The sequence below is a fragment of the Acanthopagrus latus genome, chromosome 1, assembly GCF_904848185.1.
Source record: "Acanthopagrus latus isolate v.2019 chromosome 1, fAcaLat1.1, whole genome shotgun sequence".
NCBI lineage: Eukaryota > Metazoa > Chordata > Actinopteri > Spariformes > Sparidae > Acanthopagrus > Acanthopagrus latus.
In genome coordinates this window covers 17,627,260-17,643,646 of record NC_051039.1, presented here as the reverse complement: position 1 = coordinate 17,643,646, position 16,387 = coordinate 17,627,260, and the positions used below count along the sequence as shown (strand labels likewise).

The window sequence follows — 16,387 nt, the reverse complement described above, 5'->3', positions numbered from 1 at the left end:
AGTAACCATGCAGCTAAAGTGCCCTTGAGCTGGACAGTAAACTCTTGTCAGTTCCAGGAGCGGTGGTCTTTAGCTGACCCTGACAAGCGGCAATAAACATAGTGCTGTCTGCAGGGAACTTTTAGCAAATCTAATCCAGCCAAACAGGCAGGATTTTCATTTTTATCATAATTAAAAAGTAATATGCACTGAAATCCAGAGCAGAACTCTCACAGCAGCTATACTTTCGCTTGCTGCATAGCTGATGTCTGCAAACGTCTCACTTCCTACTGAATGCATCTGAAAAGCTACACTGCTCTCCAGCCTATGGCCCTCGTGTTTTCATCATCTGGCAACAGTTAGCCAGTAGCTACCTACTTTACTATAAGCGTCACAAAACCATCTCTGTGTTTTCTCCTGCGTTGCTGAACAAGTCCTGCTCTGTTCCCCTCTCCGTGCCCTTGACTTGCTGGATGCAGCCCTCCCTAAACTTTCCCTCAGGTCAGGAGCTGCGTATAAGCCGCTGCTCCTTCTTTATCACATCCTTACATCTACTCTGGGGTTAGAGTCAATGTCAGATCTAATGAATGTACTAAAAGCTATGATGATATCAACTCCTGTGAGAGAGTGAGTGTTGAAATTATCATTTAAAATTCATCTTTGAAGCCTCTTGCAACTTGAATTTTGATCTCACAGATGCAACTCATGTTTAGTGCATTGCACACTAACTCACACAAACATGGTAGGCATATGCAAAACAGTCTCCTGCATGAGCACTTGCATACCTGTGTGCACGCAAACACATGCTGCACAAATTTCGCACAATTTAAGGAATGTGCCCCAGGCCAGTGAAACACAGCGGAGTAGGAAGTGGGAACGCCAGTGCGGAAACGATGTGAAAACAATAGAGAAGCTCTGTGACTCGCAGTGTGTGTGTAAACACTCACATAAAAAAAAATGATTTCAACAAAGGAAGGCTTGCTTCTAACCTCGCAAGAAACGGGCAGAACCAGGAAGTGTGAAAGGTTGCACAGTTCATCTGTGTGTGCGTGTGTGTATGTGTGAGAAAAGGAAATAAATGGGAATGCTAACAAGCTGAAATGGGTCTGCAGAGGATGTTGGATGAGTGAAATTAAAGCTGCATGTGCGTGTAAATATGTGTGTGAATGAATGAGACCGATTAGATCATCCTGTGTATGTGTGTCAGACCTTGAGCTGCTGTAGTCTGAGCTTCTCATCCTCCATCTCTCTCCGGGCTCGGTCCTGCTCCTCCTGCAGCCGACGCTTCTCCTGACAGATGGAAATTAGGACAGAAGGAGAGGAAAGCAAAGAAAGAGAGTGGATGTAGACATATTGATGGTTTGGTAGAGAGAGAGCAAGAGCAAGAGGAGTACAAATACATTACTATTATTCCAATAAACAGAAGGGTGGGCTGAGAAACTCAGATCAGGAGCCAGACATATGAAGAAGCTGATGTAAATGTCTAACAGAGACAAAGCAAGGGAAGAGACGGCAGTGAATAAAACATCATCGAGAAAGAGTAAAACACCTGGTCAACCATCTGTCGCGAGGACACTGTCACCACAGACATCAGGTAAACTGTACATCCCATAATGCTTAGAGCAGCTGTCCCCATGGCAACCCGGTGTTGTTTTCACGGGACCAGGGATGCCCTGGCTCACCACATTGCACATTCAATAAATTATTTAGGAATAACGGACAGCTCAGCGAGCTTAGTCTCTTTATCTTCTCTTTCTCTGTACAGACAAATGAGATATAAAGGGGCAAATAGACAAGATTGCAAACACCTGTGATGGCACCTGCAAGTAACACTGTAATGTACTACATTATTTGATCAGTGGTTATGAGTTGAAAATACAGCTTTTTAAAATAAAGGTTATAATCTACAAAAATGTAATGTTTCAAAGAGACGTGGTCCGGTTTTAACACGACTACAGAGCAGCTAGAAGTCTTTTCTGTGCTGCATTATGAGTTGAGATGAAAAGGGTATGTGAAAAAACAGTTTCTGCTCCATGAAAATATCGTTATCGCTATTATCATTATTGTTTTTTTTTTTTTTTTACAATCCTCTGTTAAATCAACAATTTGTAGAAATTGGCATTCTGTATGTAGACACCAATCTGTGGTTTCTGTAAAAAAATGTCAGATGTAATGTAACATAATGTGCCAACCACAAACCAAACTCTGCACATCATAATAGTGCTATGCCTTGTCTTGAAAACTATTGTCTTGTTGTAAAAACATTCATTCAGTGATCCTACCCTCTTACTGAGCAAACACAGACGTGATGGGGGGGGGGCGGAGTGGCTGAGACAGAGACACCATTCACCCTAATACACTCTGAAGCTGTTAAAAACCGACTGTTACGATGGAGAGAAACTGTACATTAGTGTTATTTTTGCCAGAACACCCATGTCTTATAACATTTTTTTTTTCACAGCCAAGTGTAAATGTGTACAGTTTCTCACAACATATACATATGCTGCTGGATTTGTTTTGAGTGTGTCTGTGTGTGTGTGCATGGACTCACAGCAATGGCCTCCAGTCGCTGTTTGTACTTGTCCGCCTCTTCCATCCTGCCACCTGTGACACAACACGATGGGGTTTGAAGGTTAGAGATCAGAGGTTAAACAAATACCAGACAAGTTGAATGAATCCAGTTACTTTGAGCAGAGGCCATTATTTCACATATATCCATATCTCTCTCTCTCTCTCTAAAGATCTCCGCCTTTTTTGGCAGGGGTCTTTACAAAATGTAAAAATTGTTCTGTGTTCAAAAGAGAGAGAGAGAGAGCCACCATGACCCACAATCCTCCTCATCATTCCCATCCTTGCCAAAACACAGCTGTCCAACACTCCTATTAAGTCTTTTGTGTCACACCCTCAGGCATCATAAAGAAAATTAGCTCAGGCATTTGTTTTCCCCTGCAGCCGGCACCAAATGGGACAATATTTGAGCTCCCCAAAAACTCTGAGTCACATGAGACGGCATATACTAGAGTCAAACATAGCAGCTAGTTCACAGCAACTCAGTCATTAGTGAGTTTTTGTCATCGCAAACCATAACTCTGCTCCTAACTTCTCAGGAGAGAGATAACACTTATTTTTGTCCCCCATGCAATTCTGCATCAGCCGGGTTTCGTAAAAAGTAAAATTAAAAAAAGACTTTATGTGATCAAAGTAATTATAGTGAAAACAGTTACTGAAACTGATCTTTTACACAATGAAAGCAACAACCCCTCCAGACACTGAAAATCCCATGTGGCATGTAAAGAGCTCTGCCCTGCCCCCCCTCCCCAAAAAAAAAAAAACATTCAACCATCACAGCAACTGAGATCTCACATTGGGGAAGATCTGAGCAAGACGGTGCCCTATTTCTGCAACAAATGCCACATTGTCACAGCCGCTGTTGCTAATCGCCATCACAGAGTTTGGAGAACACTTGTCCTTATACCAATACACACACTCATACACACACTCATACACACAAAAAGCCACTTTCAAACCTGCAAAACCTCATAAACAAGCGATGGACATTAACAGGAAGATCAGAAATCACCTTTTACTTCAAAATAACTGGACAATGACGCTTCAAGTTGGAATAAAAAACCTCACAGGCAAAATGAGCTTTTGTCACATCAATAATGGCCTAAATTACTAATTTCTCCCTAAGTGTCTCTCTCCGTCCAAGCCTCACATATTCTGCAAGCGAGCTTCCTCAGAAGAGCTGATGCTATTGTTGTTGCTCCACCGATATCTTTCAGTCGCATAGTGAGAAACTTCTCTTTAAAAGGTTTCTTTTGGTGCCCTCGATGTGTGTGGAGGGTGGCGGGGTCACAGGGGAAAAGTGCCCACATTAAACAGCGTGGAAATGTAGGTGATCTGTGTATGGAGGGAACAACAGCTGGATGAAAGAGGAAAAGTGCAAAGAGGAAACATTTTTGAGGGGGGGAAACAAACCTCTAGCATGCTTTCATTACAACGGAGTTCTCTCAAAAACTGAGGTGGTTAGACAGAGAGGAAGAAATACATGTTGTAATATATATGCACAATATATATAGAGAGAGAGTGATTGGGAGACAAGACGAGGTAGATCTTATTTTGGCAGTGTTTTGAATGACTGGAGGTGCAGTGACAGCTTACAGTATAAGCCTCCGTTGGGAGTGGAGGCTTGTGTCTCATCAGGGCTCCAGGAGAGCGCCTAGAATAGCAGCCAGAGATAAACAAGCAAACACAAACAGAGGCTTTGATGAGGAGGTATTGAGGAGCTCCCCGTAGACACACACTGACTCCGATAATTAGACATGATACAGGAGGGTAGAGACGGGGAGGCTGACAAAGTCAAAAAGTTAAGAGACAGAGAAAGTCAGGATGGTTTGAGAGAAGAGCGACGGAGGAGCTGCAGAAACGGAGGCAAGAGCGATGAAAGCAAAATGTAGCAAATAGTTGTCCACAAAATGGGACGACTGGTGACACAAACGCGAGAACAAATCCAACACAGACTGTCCAAGAATGGGAAGAACAGAGATTAAATTAAATCGTCTCTGTTCTCTTCGCCTGTCCCAAACACCAGCTCAGCAACATCAGTACAGACTGTTTTAGCGCCACAGCAGAGCTCCATTTCTAGCACGATTTCCCCGGCTACCGTGGCAAAGTCAAAGTATCCTTGAGCAAAACACTGAACCCCAAATTGCTCCTGATGATCAGGTCGGCACCTTGCATGGCAGCCTCATACAACTGTTGAGCGGTTGGTAGACTATAGAAATGCAAGTCCATTTATATTCTATCATTTTTCTTGCGCTTTATCAGTTTTGCCTTTTGTTTTGATGGTGCAGCCGAGAAAGCACCTGCTTTGAATACTGCTCTGGACACTGGTTACCATGATAACAGATGAATAGTTGATCGGTCAGCACTACTGTTTTCCATGAGACCCTGATCATTATTAAGCGAACGCAGGTCAATCTGCTACAGACTAAACCGAAGAGCGATTTTGAATTCTCGGATGGTTTCATTTAAATGATTCTCAGTCACCCAAAGAAGTTAAATTATCCAGTATTTCACAAGAGATTTGGTAAGATTGTGTTTGTTATTACTTGAATCATCTTGTGACCCCTCTGGAAACAACCTAATGAAGAGCAACTGTGTAGGGACACCCTCTTTACAGAGTGGATGGAAATAAAACAAAATATGATTCGGAAAATTATAATAATATATAATATCTGTAATGATAGATACTTACAATAATTCAGGATTTACTGGGAAGTGTACTCGTTATAAAACTGAGGTGTTATTGATGCTAAATCTTTATTTTAACCATAATTCTTTGCACCTTAACTGTGAATTTTCACACAACTCCCACAATCCTCTTGTGGTACTCAGAAAGCATAGCAACCCACAACTGTCTTGTGGGACTCAACAAAAACTGCACCAAACAGCCATGAGTTCATTAAACGCCAATTTGGCGAGTGGCCACGAACACAGCTTGGCTGCTACAGTATTTAATTACAGACACCGGTTCACCTGTAACACCTGTTACATGCCAGCCCAGATGGCTAAAATGACTGAAGCCTTACTTCCATTAGAACTGACAGTCTCTTTTTTGTGTGTGTGTTTTTCAGGGCAACAATTTGAGTCCCACCTACACAAACACTGGCCAGCTAAGCAGGTTGGAGGCTGTTTGACCTCTGTGGTATGAGCTGCCACACACAGAGTCTCTACCAGTTCACATCTTTCAGTCACTCTCCCTCTCCATACACACACACAATGCGCAGAAGGTGCTACGGCCAATGGCAAAAAGAAAGAGAAGAGTAGTAACAGGACACAGGAGGAATGGCAGTCTCAAGGGAGAGACTTAGAGAGAGTTAGTATTAGTGCTGTGATGTACAGTTAATTTATTGATTAGTCAACAGGCCTTTTTCACTGCAGAAGTTTTTACTTTTCATAGCAGGAAAAGCACAGGTGTTACTATTAACACTATTAACACACAAGGTTTCTGTTGTACTGTATTATCCCAGTAAGCCCCTTCCACTGTGACAGAGAGCCAACATGAATAAAACCCACTCTGATCTCTGAGCCCAGCCTCAGCGTCAACACTTTTCATTGAAATTAATCTTCAAGTCATTGTTTGAGTCCTCTAATAGGAAAAAAATGCCTGTTTCAGCTTCTAAATGCAATAATATTTGGTGTAATTCGGTTTTATTTTACTAAAGTAACTGGGGTTTTGGCTGGGGTTTGAAAAGTTTTTGGCGGGCTTTTTCCTACTAAAGCTGCAACTGATGATTTTAATTCCATTTTTCTTTTTCTCATCCACTATCTGCCAATTAATTTATCAATAGACCATGTTCACATGACAAGAATGTGACAAGTGGTCATTAATTCACAGCTTCTTGAATGATCAGCAGCTACAGAGACAAAAGATTGGGCTTTTTTTTTTAAGGCAAAACAACATATTTGATGATCCGTTAGCTACTGTTACCTAGCATTTCACCTCTTGCTAGCTAACCATTTGACAGTGATTCATATTACAATAGGAACGCCATTTAAGAACTCTCAAATATCACCACACATCATGGACTAATTAATTTACCCTCAAATAACATATGCCAATGTTAGCTGTTGTCTAACGATAGCTTATAGGTCACCAAATCTGTTGTTTTATGTTAAAACGTGACCCGATGTCCCTCCATATCTTAATTATCCATTGTGTTACTAGTTGCTGATTCATCAGGGGCATGGAAATGATAACAATTTGTCAGATTCCCTGCATACAACCTTATCCTTCTGTCAACTGCATTTGAGCTACCCACCCAGAACATAACATCGGGTTGGTGTGTGAATATAGTCTATTACTTGGTCCACAAATGATCAGAAGATAGAGAACGCCTGTCACAATTTACTTTAATCCAGGGTGTCTAAATTTAAAAATTTAGCCTACTACTATAACATGGGACCTACAACCTTGTCAAGATCTGACCTCAACATTACCCACAATGCAACGCTGACTACCAGCAGTGTGGTCAGAGATAAGAGCGTGTTTAGCCAATGTAGCCTCAAGCTATTGGCTATTTAACATAAAATGTGATGAGACAAATAATCAACTATAAAAACAGTTAGATTAATCGCACAACTATTTAAACTTTAATTTGGTTAATAAAAAAGAGCTCAATGAAAAGTGTGTGTCCGTGTGTGTGTGTCTGTGCGTGCGGTTAACACACACACGGTCTAGGAACTCCAGCTGCCTCAGTCGTTCAGTTTGTTCCTCAGCAAACATTCCTCAAGCCTGGTGCACAAGAAAGTATATTTGCTTTTAGCGCATGTGAGCATATTTATATAACAATGTATATTTGCCTAGCGGGGTGCCATGAAGTCTATATGCTGAGTGCTGATGTAGTGACATTAGCACAGTGGGAACAGATGGAAGAACAGTGGGGTGTCTGGAATGAAAAACTATACGAATCATTTAGTACCACAGTTCACTGCTTGTGGATTTCTCTCATACACTCCCACAGGCGGTACACAACTGACTGTATGTAAGAATGAATGCTGGAATCTCAGGCAGGTACGACTCCTGCGAGGCAAAAGGCTGCGGTGTTACATTTCATCTTAAGACCAACGACGTTGTGCACAAACTATTTTGGAGTCGAGCTACATCCAAGTCCCAGTGCATCAAATGTAGGATTTTCAAACTGAGCAGAAAACCAGAAAAGCCAACGCATTAGCATTTAATTTTCTGGGGGCATAAAAAGAAAAGTCCCTGAACAGACTGTGGTAGAGGAAATCGGTAGAATCAGTGCGATCTGATCGGTGGCCTGCACATTCCATCAATGCCTTCAGTTGCTTTGCGTTAGCTGGCATGTAGAATATAAGATCAGTGTGGGAATATAGCTGCACCCAATAAAAAGAAAGTCTCTCTATGCAAAGCACATGTTTCTGGAATTTAAATCCCATGTCAAAATATTCGAAAAAAAGAAACTAGCTCATTCAAATGCAATACTCCGATCCAACACAGAAATGGGTGCACATTTTACTCGAAAGGAAAGAGAACAGGGATTTTGACTCTGACTTCACAGGGATGGATGCTGGCTACAGTGGAGCATGAAAGCTGTGAACTGTCGGTCACAAGACTACGAGTCTGTGTCACAGGGCACCCCTCCCTGATGGCGATTCAGCTTAATCAGAGCAGACATTATGTGTCTAGGAAAAAGCTGCGATCCCCTCTTGAAGATTACGTCTTGATGCAGAAATAATTCATTGAAAACCCAGTTCTCAACAGTGTAACTCCCTGTAACGACTCAGTGAGACCAGGCTGTATGCTAGCTGAACCAGTTGGAGGGTGAAATGTAACAGACGTAACCATGTGCGTCTTGTCAGGCAGCTTTCTTGAGTTTTGGTGAGGAAGGCTGATCGTGATCAAAGATAATGAAAGTACATTCAGCTATTTAATTTAACTGTTGATCATAACAAAGCAAGAAAGTAGTCACGCAGTGATGAAAATAAAATAAATCATGTATAGAGGTAAAAAAATGTTGATGCATCTAAAGGCATCAATAATCATTTCATAATCAGAGCAAACCTCATTGAAGGAACAGTAGAAACATTTTTATTATGTAACATCCACAGGGATATGTTCAGCTTTGCTTTTGCTAAAAGTCAAGATACGGGATCCAGCTAACAATCATTTCATGATCAGTGAATGCGCAGATTATTTCCCCCGCTTAATCAATTATGGCTGAAAGAGAGAAAGACTGTTATGATATTTAACTTGAACAATTTCATGGTTTTATTCGGTCAACAGTCTAAAAAAATCCAGTTAACTGTCATACCAAAAAGGAAGTAGAAAATTGTCACACTGGTGACCTGGAACAGGACAAACGGGCTGTCAGAAATGTACAGTAGACAGATCGGAGAGCAGCAGTCTTCTGAATTGGGTGATTGTGTAAATACAGGCCACTGAGCACACAAGGTACAGTGAGTTGCTGAAATAGCTTCAGGTCTGAATGGGGTGGGGGACGGAGGGAGTCATTAAAAGGCCACCCAGTGACATTTTGTTTTTTGTGTGATGATGCAATTACGCTGCTGTTCGACCGCTGGCCACACACTTTGAAGCTTCTGCTCCACTTCTTGTAGAGACTGGGGGGAGGGGTAGTCGAGGCAGGGTTGGAGCATCAGATTGTGCGCCCTCAATTATATACGGTGGTGTCAGCACATTCGAGAACTAACATTAGGAGTTATATTAATTTCTAATACCTGTATTAGTGATGCTACGCTGGAATCATCTTTGCTTTGAAGTGAAGTTCATCTGCTAGAGGCTCATTTACTGCGCTGCTTCTACGTGTCCTATTATCCCTCTTCTATTCAACATGGCTGGGTTTTCAACTCTTTGAAAATAGCGTGCCAAACTTGAGTCTAGCATGTAAACTGCATAACTAAAAAGAGCTTCTGTTGTCTGGGCTTGGACCTTTTTAACTTTCAAGATCTTTTATGCACAATAACACACAGAAGGAAAGGACAAAAAAATGAGAAAGTATTATCGGTCACTTCTAAAACAAGACTCAGTGCTACTTTAAAGCTACGATTCAAACAGTTTCAGATTTCCGTGCCTGTGAGACAAGGACAGAGTATTCCAAGGCCACTAAGTTGAGAATATCCTTCCACCCATGTATTTGGGAACAGGAAGAGTGCAAACATCTCTGAGCTCCAGACGATTACAGATAGACCATGCAATCGCAATGACCCTGACCTCTGAACTTGCGCATCCTCTGCTGTCGTCACTGGCCATTGCTCAGGAAGAGCCTGACCTAAACAGGCGGCCAACTTACTGTAAAACAAATTCCTAGATAGAGCTTCACTCTGGGTCGAGGCAATCAAAGAGCCAGCCGCTCTCTAGCTTGAGGGATGGACCAAGAGAACTGCTGTAAAGTGCTTTTTCATCAGCTATTGATTTTCAGTTGCTTTACAGACTCTGCAGCAGAAATTGCATTATTGGAGATGGATATGCCTCTTATCTACATAGAAATAAATCTGACACAGTGGGTGGATGTGTGTGTGTGTGTGTGTGTGTGTGTGTGTGTGTGTGTGTGTGTGTGTGTGTGTGTGTGTGTGTGTGTGTGTGTGTTTATGTGAGTGGGTGGGTGGTATGGTTGGAATTTGTGTAGCTTGGATGGTGCTGCTTCAACAGCACACAAGCCAAGTCCCTCTGATTGACAGTCGGGGTCGGGGGAATGAAAACACTGCATTCCACTGCTTTGTGAGTGTGTGTAAGTGAGTGTGTGTATGTGTGTATCAGTTAGGGATGGAGGGTTAATGAGTGATACGTGTGTGCCTCCCTTGTCACAGAGCAAACAGTGTTGTAGACTTCAGAGTGTGTTGAGGATTATCAAAGTCAACAACATGCAACACAGATTTTCTCCAAGTCATGTATCACCGCTGCACTTCACAGGCATGCCAGTCCAACTCCGGCCTCACCTCTGAAGTCACACTGCGGCCCGAATAACACGTGCATTTCAAGACGTCGTCAACCCACCGATCCCATATTTATCTGAGTATCAACGTTGCAGATGCGCACAGTTGGCACAAATGATCACAAAGGAACACATACGCTGGGGAGCATCAAAGGAATCACTGCGAGGGATTATCAAAAGAAATCTTCCCAGTGTTCAGTGGTTAGACTAAAGCGAGTTTAACGCACTGACAATTTGACTAAATTGTGCTGCGAGAGAAGACTATGATGAAACAACAGCACCTCAAAGGAGCAAATTCCTTTGCTCTCATTTTGTCTCTACGTTGTACAGCCATAAAAAGGATTGAGGGGGATCAATGGTGTGCTGTCAGGTACCACGCACACGCAAGCACACACACACACACACAGTAAAGTCTCTGTTCAACAGGAGGTAGGCTGGTTTTAGCCTTCGCCTGAGTCTGCCCACAGCATCTTACATATACAACTCGCACCCACGGCACTCCATCTGATCTCTATTTGAGTAATGAGACGTGGCGTTTCTAAGTTTACCCGTAAAGGTTGCAGGGGTCCTACGATGCTTTCACACCTGCAGTTTGGCAAAAGAAGCAAGTGGTCTTAAAATGGTGTTGACAGGTAACAGGTAACTCATTCATTGTGCAGTTTGGACTTCATGGTTCCTTGTGCAAGAAAATGTATCTGCAGTGATTCATGCCGCACTTAAATGTTTAGTGTGCAGGATTTAAAGGCATCTATTGGCAGTAATCCAATGTAATACTCACAACAGAGTGCTGTAGGGATGCATTTTAGTAGGCTAACCTGGAAGTTAGCATTGCCTTGGTTCCCTTGACAAAAAGCCTCTGGGACTTTCCATTGGATTTTGGATTAGTGTAGAAAATCTCTGGCAAACTCAGGTTTACACGTTTGTTCAGCAAGATAATCTTCACAGATGAGCACCGCTTTTGTGATTTTTAGGTGTAAATGAACTCGCCCGAAACAAAAGGCTAACATGAGGTTATAAAACTACATTGCAGTTGCATGACTTCAACATCATCAAAACTAAGCATCTTACTACGCTATCGTATACACACTCCATCATAAATTGACCGATCTATGAGTTGTAGAGTTAGACTTAGAATGGAGAACATGATTTTTTAAATTTCTCTCCAGTATGACTTTCAGGTCGTTTCTATGACAATCTCCTACAAACTGGACTTTTTAGAGGTCGTTCAGATTAAAAACAGCCTTGCTTGGTAGGAGACGTGTTGTTACAGGTACCAGTGAGACATGAAAAATCATCCACACAGTCCTGTTTGAGTAAATAAACACTGAGTTTAAAAGGCCACAACACTGTCCGGCAGTTTAATACCTTGAGACAGGATAATTCAACTTGTAGCTGCAGTTATTTCATCTTTTGCCATCACGACCATCAGGCAAACAGCAGAGAGTCCCTGTTTCTGTTCCAAAGTAATCTACAGTACCGGGAATGTGCACTTGTACACATTTGATTGCCCACTGAAGCGTAGTGTTGCAGTCCAGCAAGAGTTGAGCCAGACTGAACTTCACTGCCAGACAACCATGCATTGTTTTTGCCAGAGCCCTCTGTGTTGGCACCCCGGCTGTACCGCTGCACTGGCCACATGCAAATAAATAAGAAGGCTGCTTATTTTCACACTGGGCTAATGCCAGTCTGAATGTGGCCTTATTATAGTATGCAATAGAGTATATGCTTATCTATATTCTGTGGAGTCACAAAGTAGTAATTAAGCATTCAAGATTACTGCTGTTCATATAGATACCTGCAATCTTGTGCTTAGGTGCCTGCCTGTTACTATGGTTACCAAACTATTTGCGTGAATAATATACATTGCTTAAAAATTAATGTCAAACTCATGTCTACTATCACAAAATTGTCACCAACTAACTGGAAGGAAACCAAGCGGTCTCAGTCCAGCTATTTTGATTGGAGCACCAAATTTAGTTGACAAAAAGAACCAAACCAAACAGGCATATAAAGCAGAGTTTGTCTGAACTGAACTGAACAGGTTAGGTGAACAAGTATCCAATGAAAATCTTAGTCCAATTACCTAATCGACCAGGCTTGTCTTACTGTGCTCACTGACATTTTCAGTGTGTGCAGCCATTATTTCATCAGCATAAACACACAGATGGGTGACATGAAGCTTAACATTGTATATAGCTTCATACTGCTTGATGTTTGCCCTCCGAGTGGTTCTCAATATGGGCAGGCTTCTGATCACTGGCCATGACAAAATCACCATCTGCTTCATACATTTAAAATATTAAAGTCCGGAAGGATTTTGGGTGAGAAAATCAGTTCCGCAGCCATTAAGCTGAGCAGCAGATCAAAAGTGACAGCTCGATGAGGCCTTTGGAAAACCCTGTCATCCACTCATCAAATCAGCAGAGGGGCTACAGAGATTAACACGGTCATCTGGAACATACATATGCATGGGGACGCTGCACAGTAATGTGCTATGCAGCATGCGTGAGTCATTTTGGCTCACTGAGTATAATTAACACGCAGGATTATCTATTCAATCCAACTGTGAGGAAGTTGAGTTAGTCAGTTGAATTAAAACAGGATAATAAACATATACACGATAGACCTGAGAATCCTGCCTATTATTTGACAATTTGAAAGGGATGAGTGGCTGAACTCAGACGAAACATTCAAGTTCACCTTGATGCATCGTGTTTTAAATCATGTGTCATATGCTAATATGCAAAATATTATATGGTTATAAGTACAGTGCAAAAAAATGTTATTCATTGTAGAGTTCATCTTTCAAAGGGAAATATGAGCGACACAGACATGTTTTTTTTAAACTAAAGATCCTCTGTGCACAGCAGTGCTCCTCTCCTGGGGGCAGCCACTACAGGGTAAACCACAAAAAAAGGGCCCTCAAAAAAGAAGGAACAAAGAAAAAGGAAAAAGAAAATCAGCACACACCAGGATGCAGTTGACGCTATTCTGTTTACAATTGCATTAAAAAACAACAAGGACGAACAAACACACACAAAAAAAAACATCTAAAATAAGAAAGCTGTTGTAAAATGTATTTTCTTATTAACATGGCATGTTTAATAGCTTTATATCCGAACAATAACCACTGTTATGGAATGTTTGGTCAGTAGCCTATGTCTCTCCTCCGACCGCTTGCGCAGCAAAAGAGAAAAGACATTTTCTTGTACCCCTGCCCATTTTATCCAATCAGGATGCAAGTGTGGTGAGGAGGGAGGGGACTGCAAACTGCAAAATGGACAGAAAGTCGGCTAAAATGGCCACTGTGTTCACAGCAGCTTCAATGAACATATATTGTCAATGCTCAAACATTGTTCTGTGCAGCCCTACTTTCTATGTTGCAGTGTTCATGCGCACTCCCTCAGTCACGTCCTCGTGTGACTTCCCAGCCGGAGACAATAGGTAATCAACTGTTGCCCTCACGCTGCAAGACTGCCTGACTTAATCACTGTGCTCTCAATGTTTTGGCATTCATGAACTCTTCTATCTACAGCTTTATCTCCGCAAACACTGGGCACAGACAGTTGAGGCACGTATTAGTGTTCATGATAAGAGGCGAAACAACAGCTTTTAACCCTGAGGTGGAATGCAGTCTCTATGTGTCTGAGACTGTGTGTGTGCGTGTGCATGTGTAGGCTTTGCAGAGGAGTGAAGATTACAGGCTAGCTGAGGCTTCATGTGAAACAGAGACAGTGTGGCTGCGGGGCTTAGCTGCCTCTCTCCTCTTACCGAATGTCATTATAGCCTTTTCACATTATATTTACGCCTGGTAAACGGTGCCAGTGTCATTGATGACATATGCTGGATAAACAACATCTCAACCTGTACCTGTAATTTCAGGGAATCTCAGAAAGTTTGTAATTAGTCAAGTCTCTGCGTGACGGCATCAAATGACGACGAAATTGGAAAGAGAGCAGAGGGTAAACAGCAGAGGAAGTAGAAGGTCAACACTGTGGACTCCTTCATAGAGTCCCTGTTCAAACAAAACCATTTCCAAGAACATGAACGGATACAACACTGAATTCCCATGACCTACCTGACTTGCCTGACAGCAGACAAGTCATGAAGATCGGGGAGAAAATGTAAGGTGAGAATAAAACGAACGGGAGGCAGATAAGACAGAGTGTTGTCATAGAAATGGAAAATCATGCAGGTTTTATACGAATGAGAGAGCGCGAACAAGAAGAAGCCATGTGAAGCGGGGGGGATCAGACTTTGAGACACCTGTTCTGACAAGTCCTGACGAGACACTTGAGGCTGTGACACAACATAAACACTCTGCCAGCATCTCCACCGAAACCCAGCTCAAAGACACACTTCAGGTTCACACTGCGACACCTGAAAGTATGTGCCAGTCTCCGTTTTGTCGGCGTCTCGCATGCAGACACATGCACAGAGGTTTCACAAGGCTGGCTGTGTGACAGAAACTTAAACGGCATCTCACAATCAAGTTATCAGTTATCGGATATTTGAGAAAACCTGTCTTTGTCTGATGGAGTAGATACTGTTCTACACAATTAGCAGTACAAACCCACCTGGCTTTATGTTAATCTCTCTTTAAAACTGTGTAAAATTAGTTGGCTTTACAAACGGCAAGAGAGAGTAAGAAGCATAAAAAAAGGCTGGGAAATATGTCATTACACTGTTAACATGATGTGAGCCTACAGACTGTCTTACACTTTGGGTGCGCATTACAGTAAAGTAACATGAACTGACCAGACTGTTCAAATTCTTGCCTTTACCCACTTCATCATTATACCCATGTTACAGACAAAGGCTCTATGTGAGCTCATTGTCGTATGGAACTGTGCGACAGTGCAAGCCCACAGCTGTTTAGTTTAATTTTAAAATTATGTAAAACATGGACATTTTATTCAACTTAACTTGGAAATTCATTTCCTGTATAGGACATTCAAAATATGGTGATAATAGATTTTATGTGCATATTTAGCTGAAGTAAAAGGAATGAACAATTCCTGACAAATCAGAAAGGCAAGTGATTATTCAGCAATTGGGACCATGTGCATGACTCCAGGTCAGGCTTTTTGAGCTGAATGGAAATTGATATCGAGACAATCAGGACGTGACCTCCAGATTCCAGAGCCAGGGACTGCTGACCTGTTCGTCTTTACCCTACTGCAGTAGGATATACATCATAAACTGTACATGGCCACAATGTCCCACCTGTCATTACCAGCACAAGTAAATTGTCAAACGCTGGCAGGTACTAAAAGTATTCCCTTTAATATTGTCATAATATCAGCATTTTTGTATTTGATTTTAGGACACAATCATTATATCGCCATGTCAAACATTTTCTGTTTCAGCTTCTCTAATGTGGAGAGATTTGCCTTTGTGTCTGTTTTTCTAATTACTGGTTATTGAATAAAGATATGTTTGGTATGTGGACAGTTGGACAAAACAAGCAATTTGAGGGGGAAAATTCTATGGGGATATTTTTCACTGCCGATGCTACATTGTACTAAGTACTCAATTAAGCACAAAAATAATCAACGTGTTAATGGATGACAAAAATACTTGTTGGATCTGATCTAAGGCTCAACGGAGGTAGGAGTTACTGTGGAGCTTAAGACTTAGACAGACGCATGTGGAAAAACAAAAGTGGAGGTTCGGGTGCTGTTCTGTAGCACTTCTGATGCAAAGTGCACCTGCAAAATGCCAGTGACACAACAGCAAATTGAACCTTTAAAAAAGCCGGGGTGGCTCTGCCCTCAAGCTACTCTGCGGTTTAATCACTCACCGAGCTGTGCGTTCAGAGGAAGTTCAACTGTGTTAATGGAAAGATGGTTCTGACAGGTGGTTTATTCCCACAGCGTGACAGACTGCATTAAACAAGGGCGTGATCTGCATCCGGTTTACAGTCA

At 42.0% G+C, this 16,387-nt stretch overlaps 1 protein-coding gene across 3 annotated transcripts in view; it reads right to left on the bottom strand.

Annotated features, from left to right (window-relative positions):
* palm3 (paralemmin 3) overlaps positions 1-16,387 on the bottom strand; it is a 37,646-nt gene that overhangs the window by 9,587 nt on the left and 11,672 nt on the right. For all 3 annotated transcript variants that reach the window (XM_037107731.1, XM_037107738.1, XM_037107721.1), the window contains 2 exons: positions 2,531-2,583; positions 1,189-1,269 (listed from right to left, as the gene is read on the bottom strand). In XM_037107731.1, coding sequence (XP_036963626.1) covers positions 1,189-1,269; positions 2,531-2,575 — 126 coding nt within the window. In that variant the 5' untranslated portion in view covers positions 2,576-2,583. The remainder of the gene's footprint in view (positions 1-1,188; positions 1,270-2,530; positions 2,584-16,387) is intronic.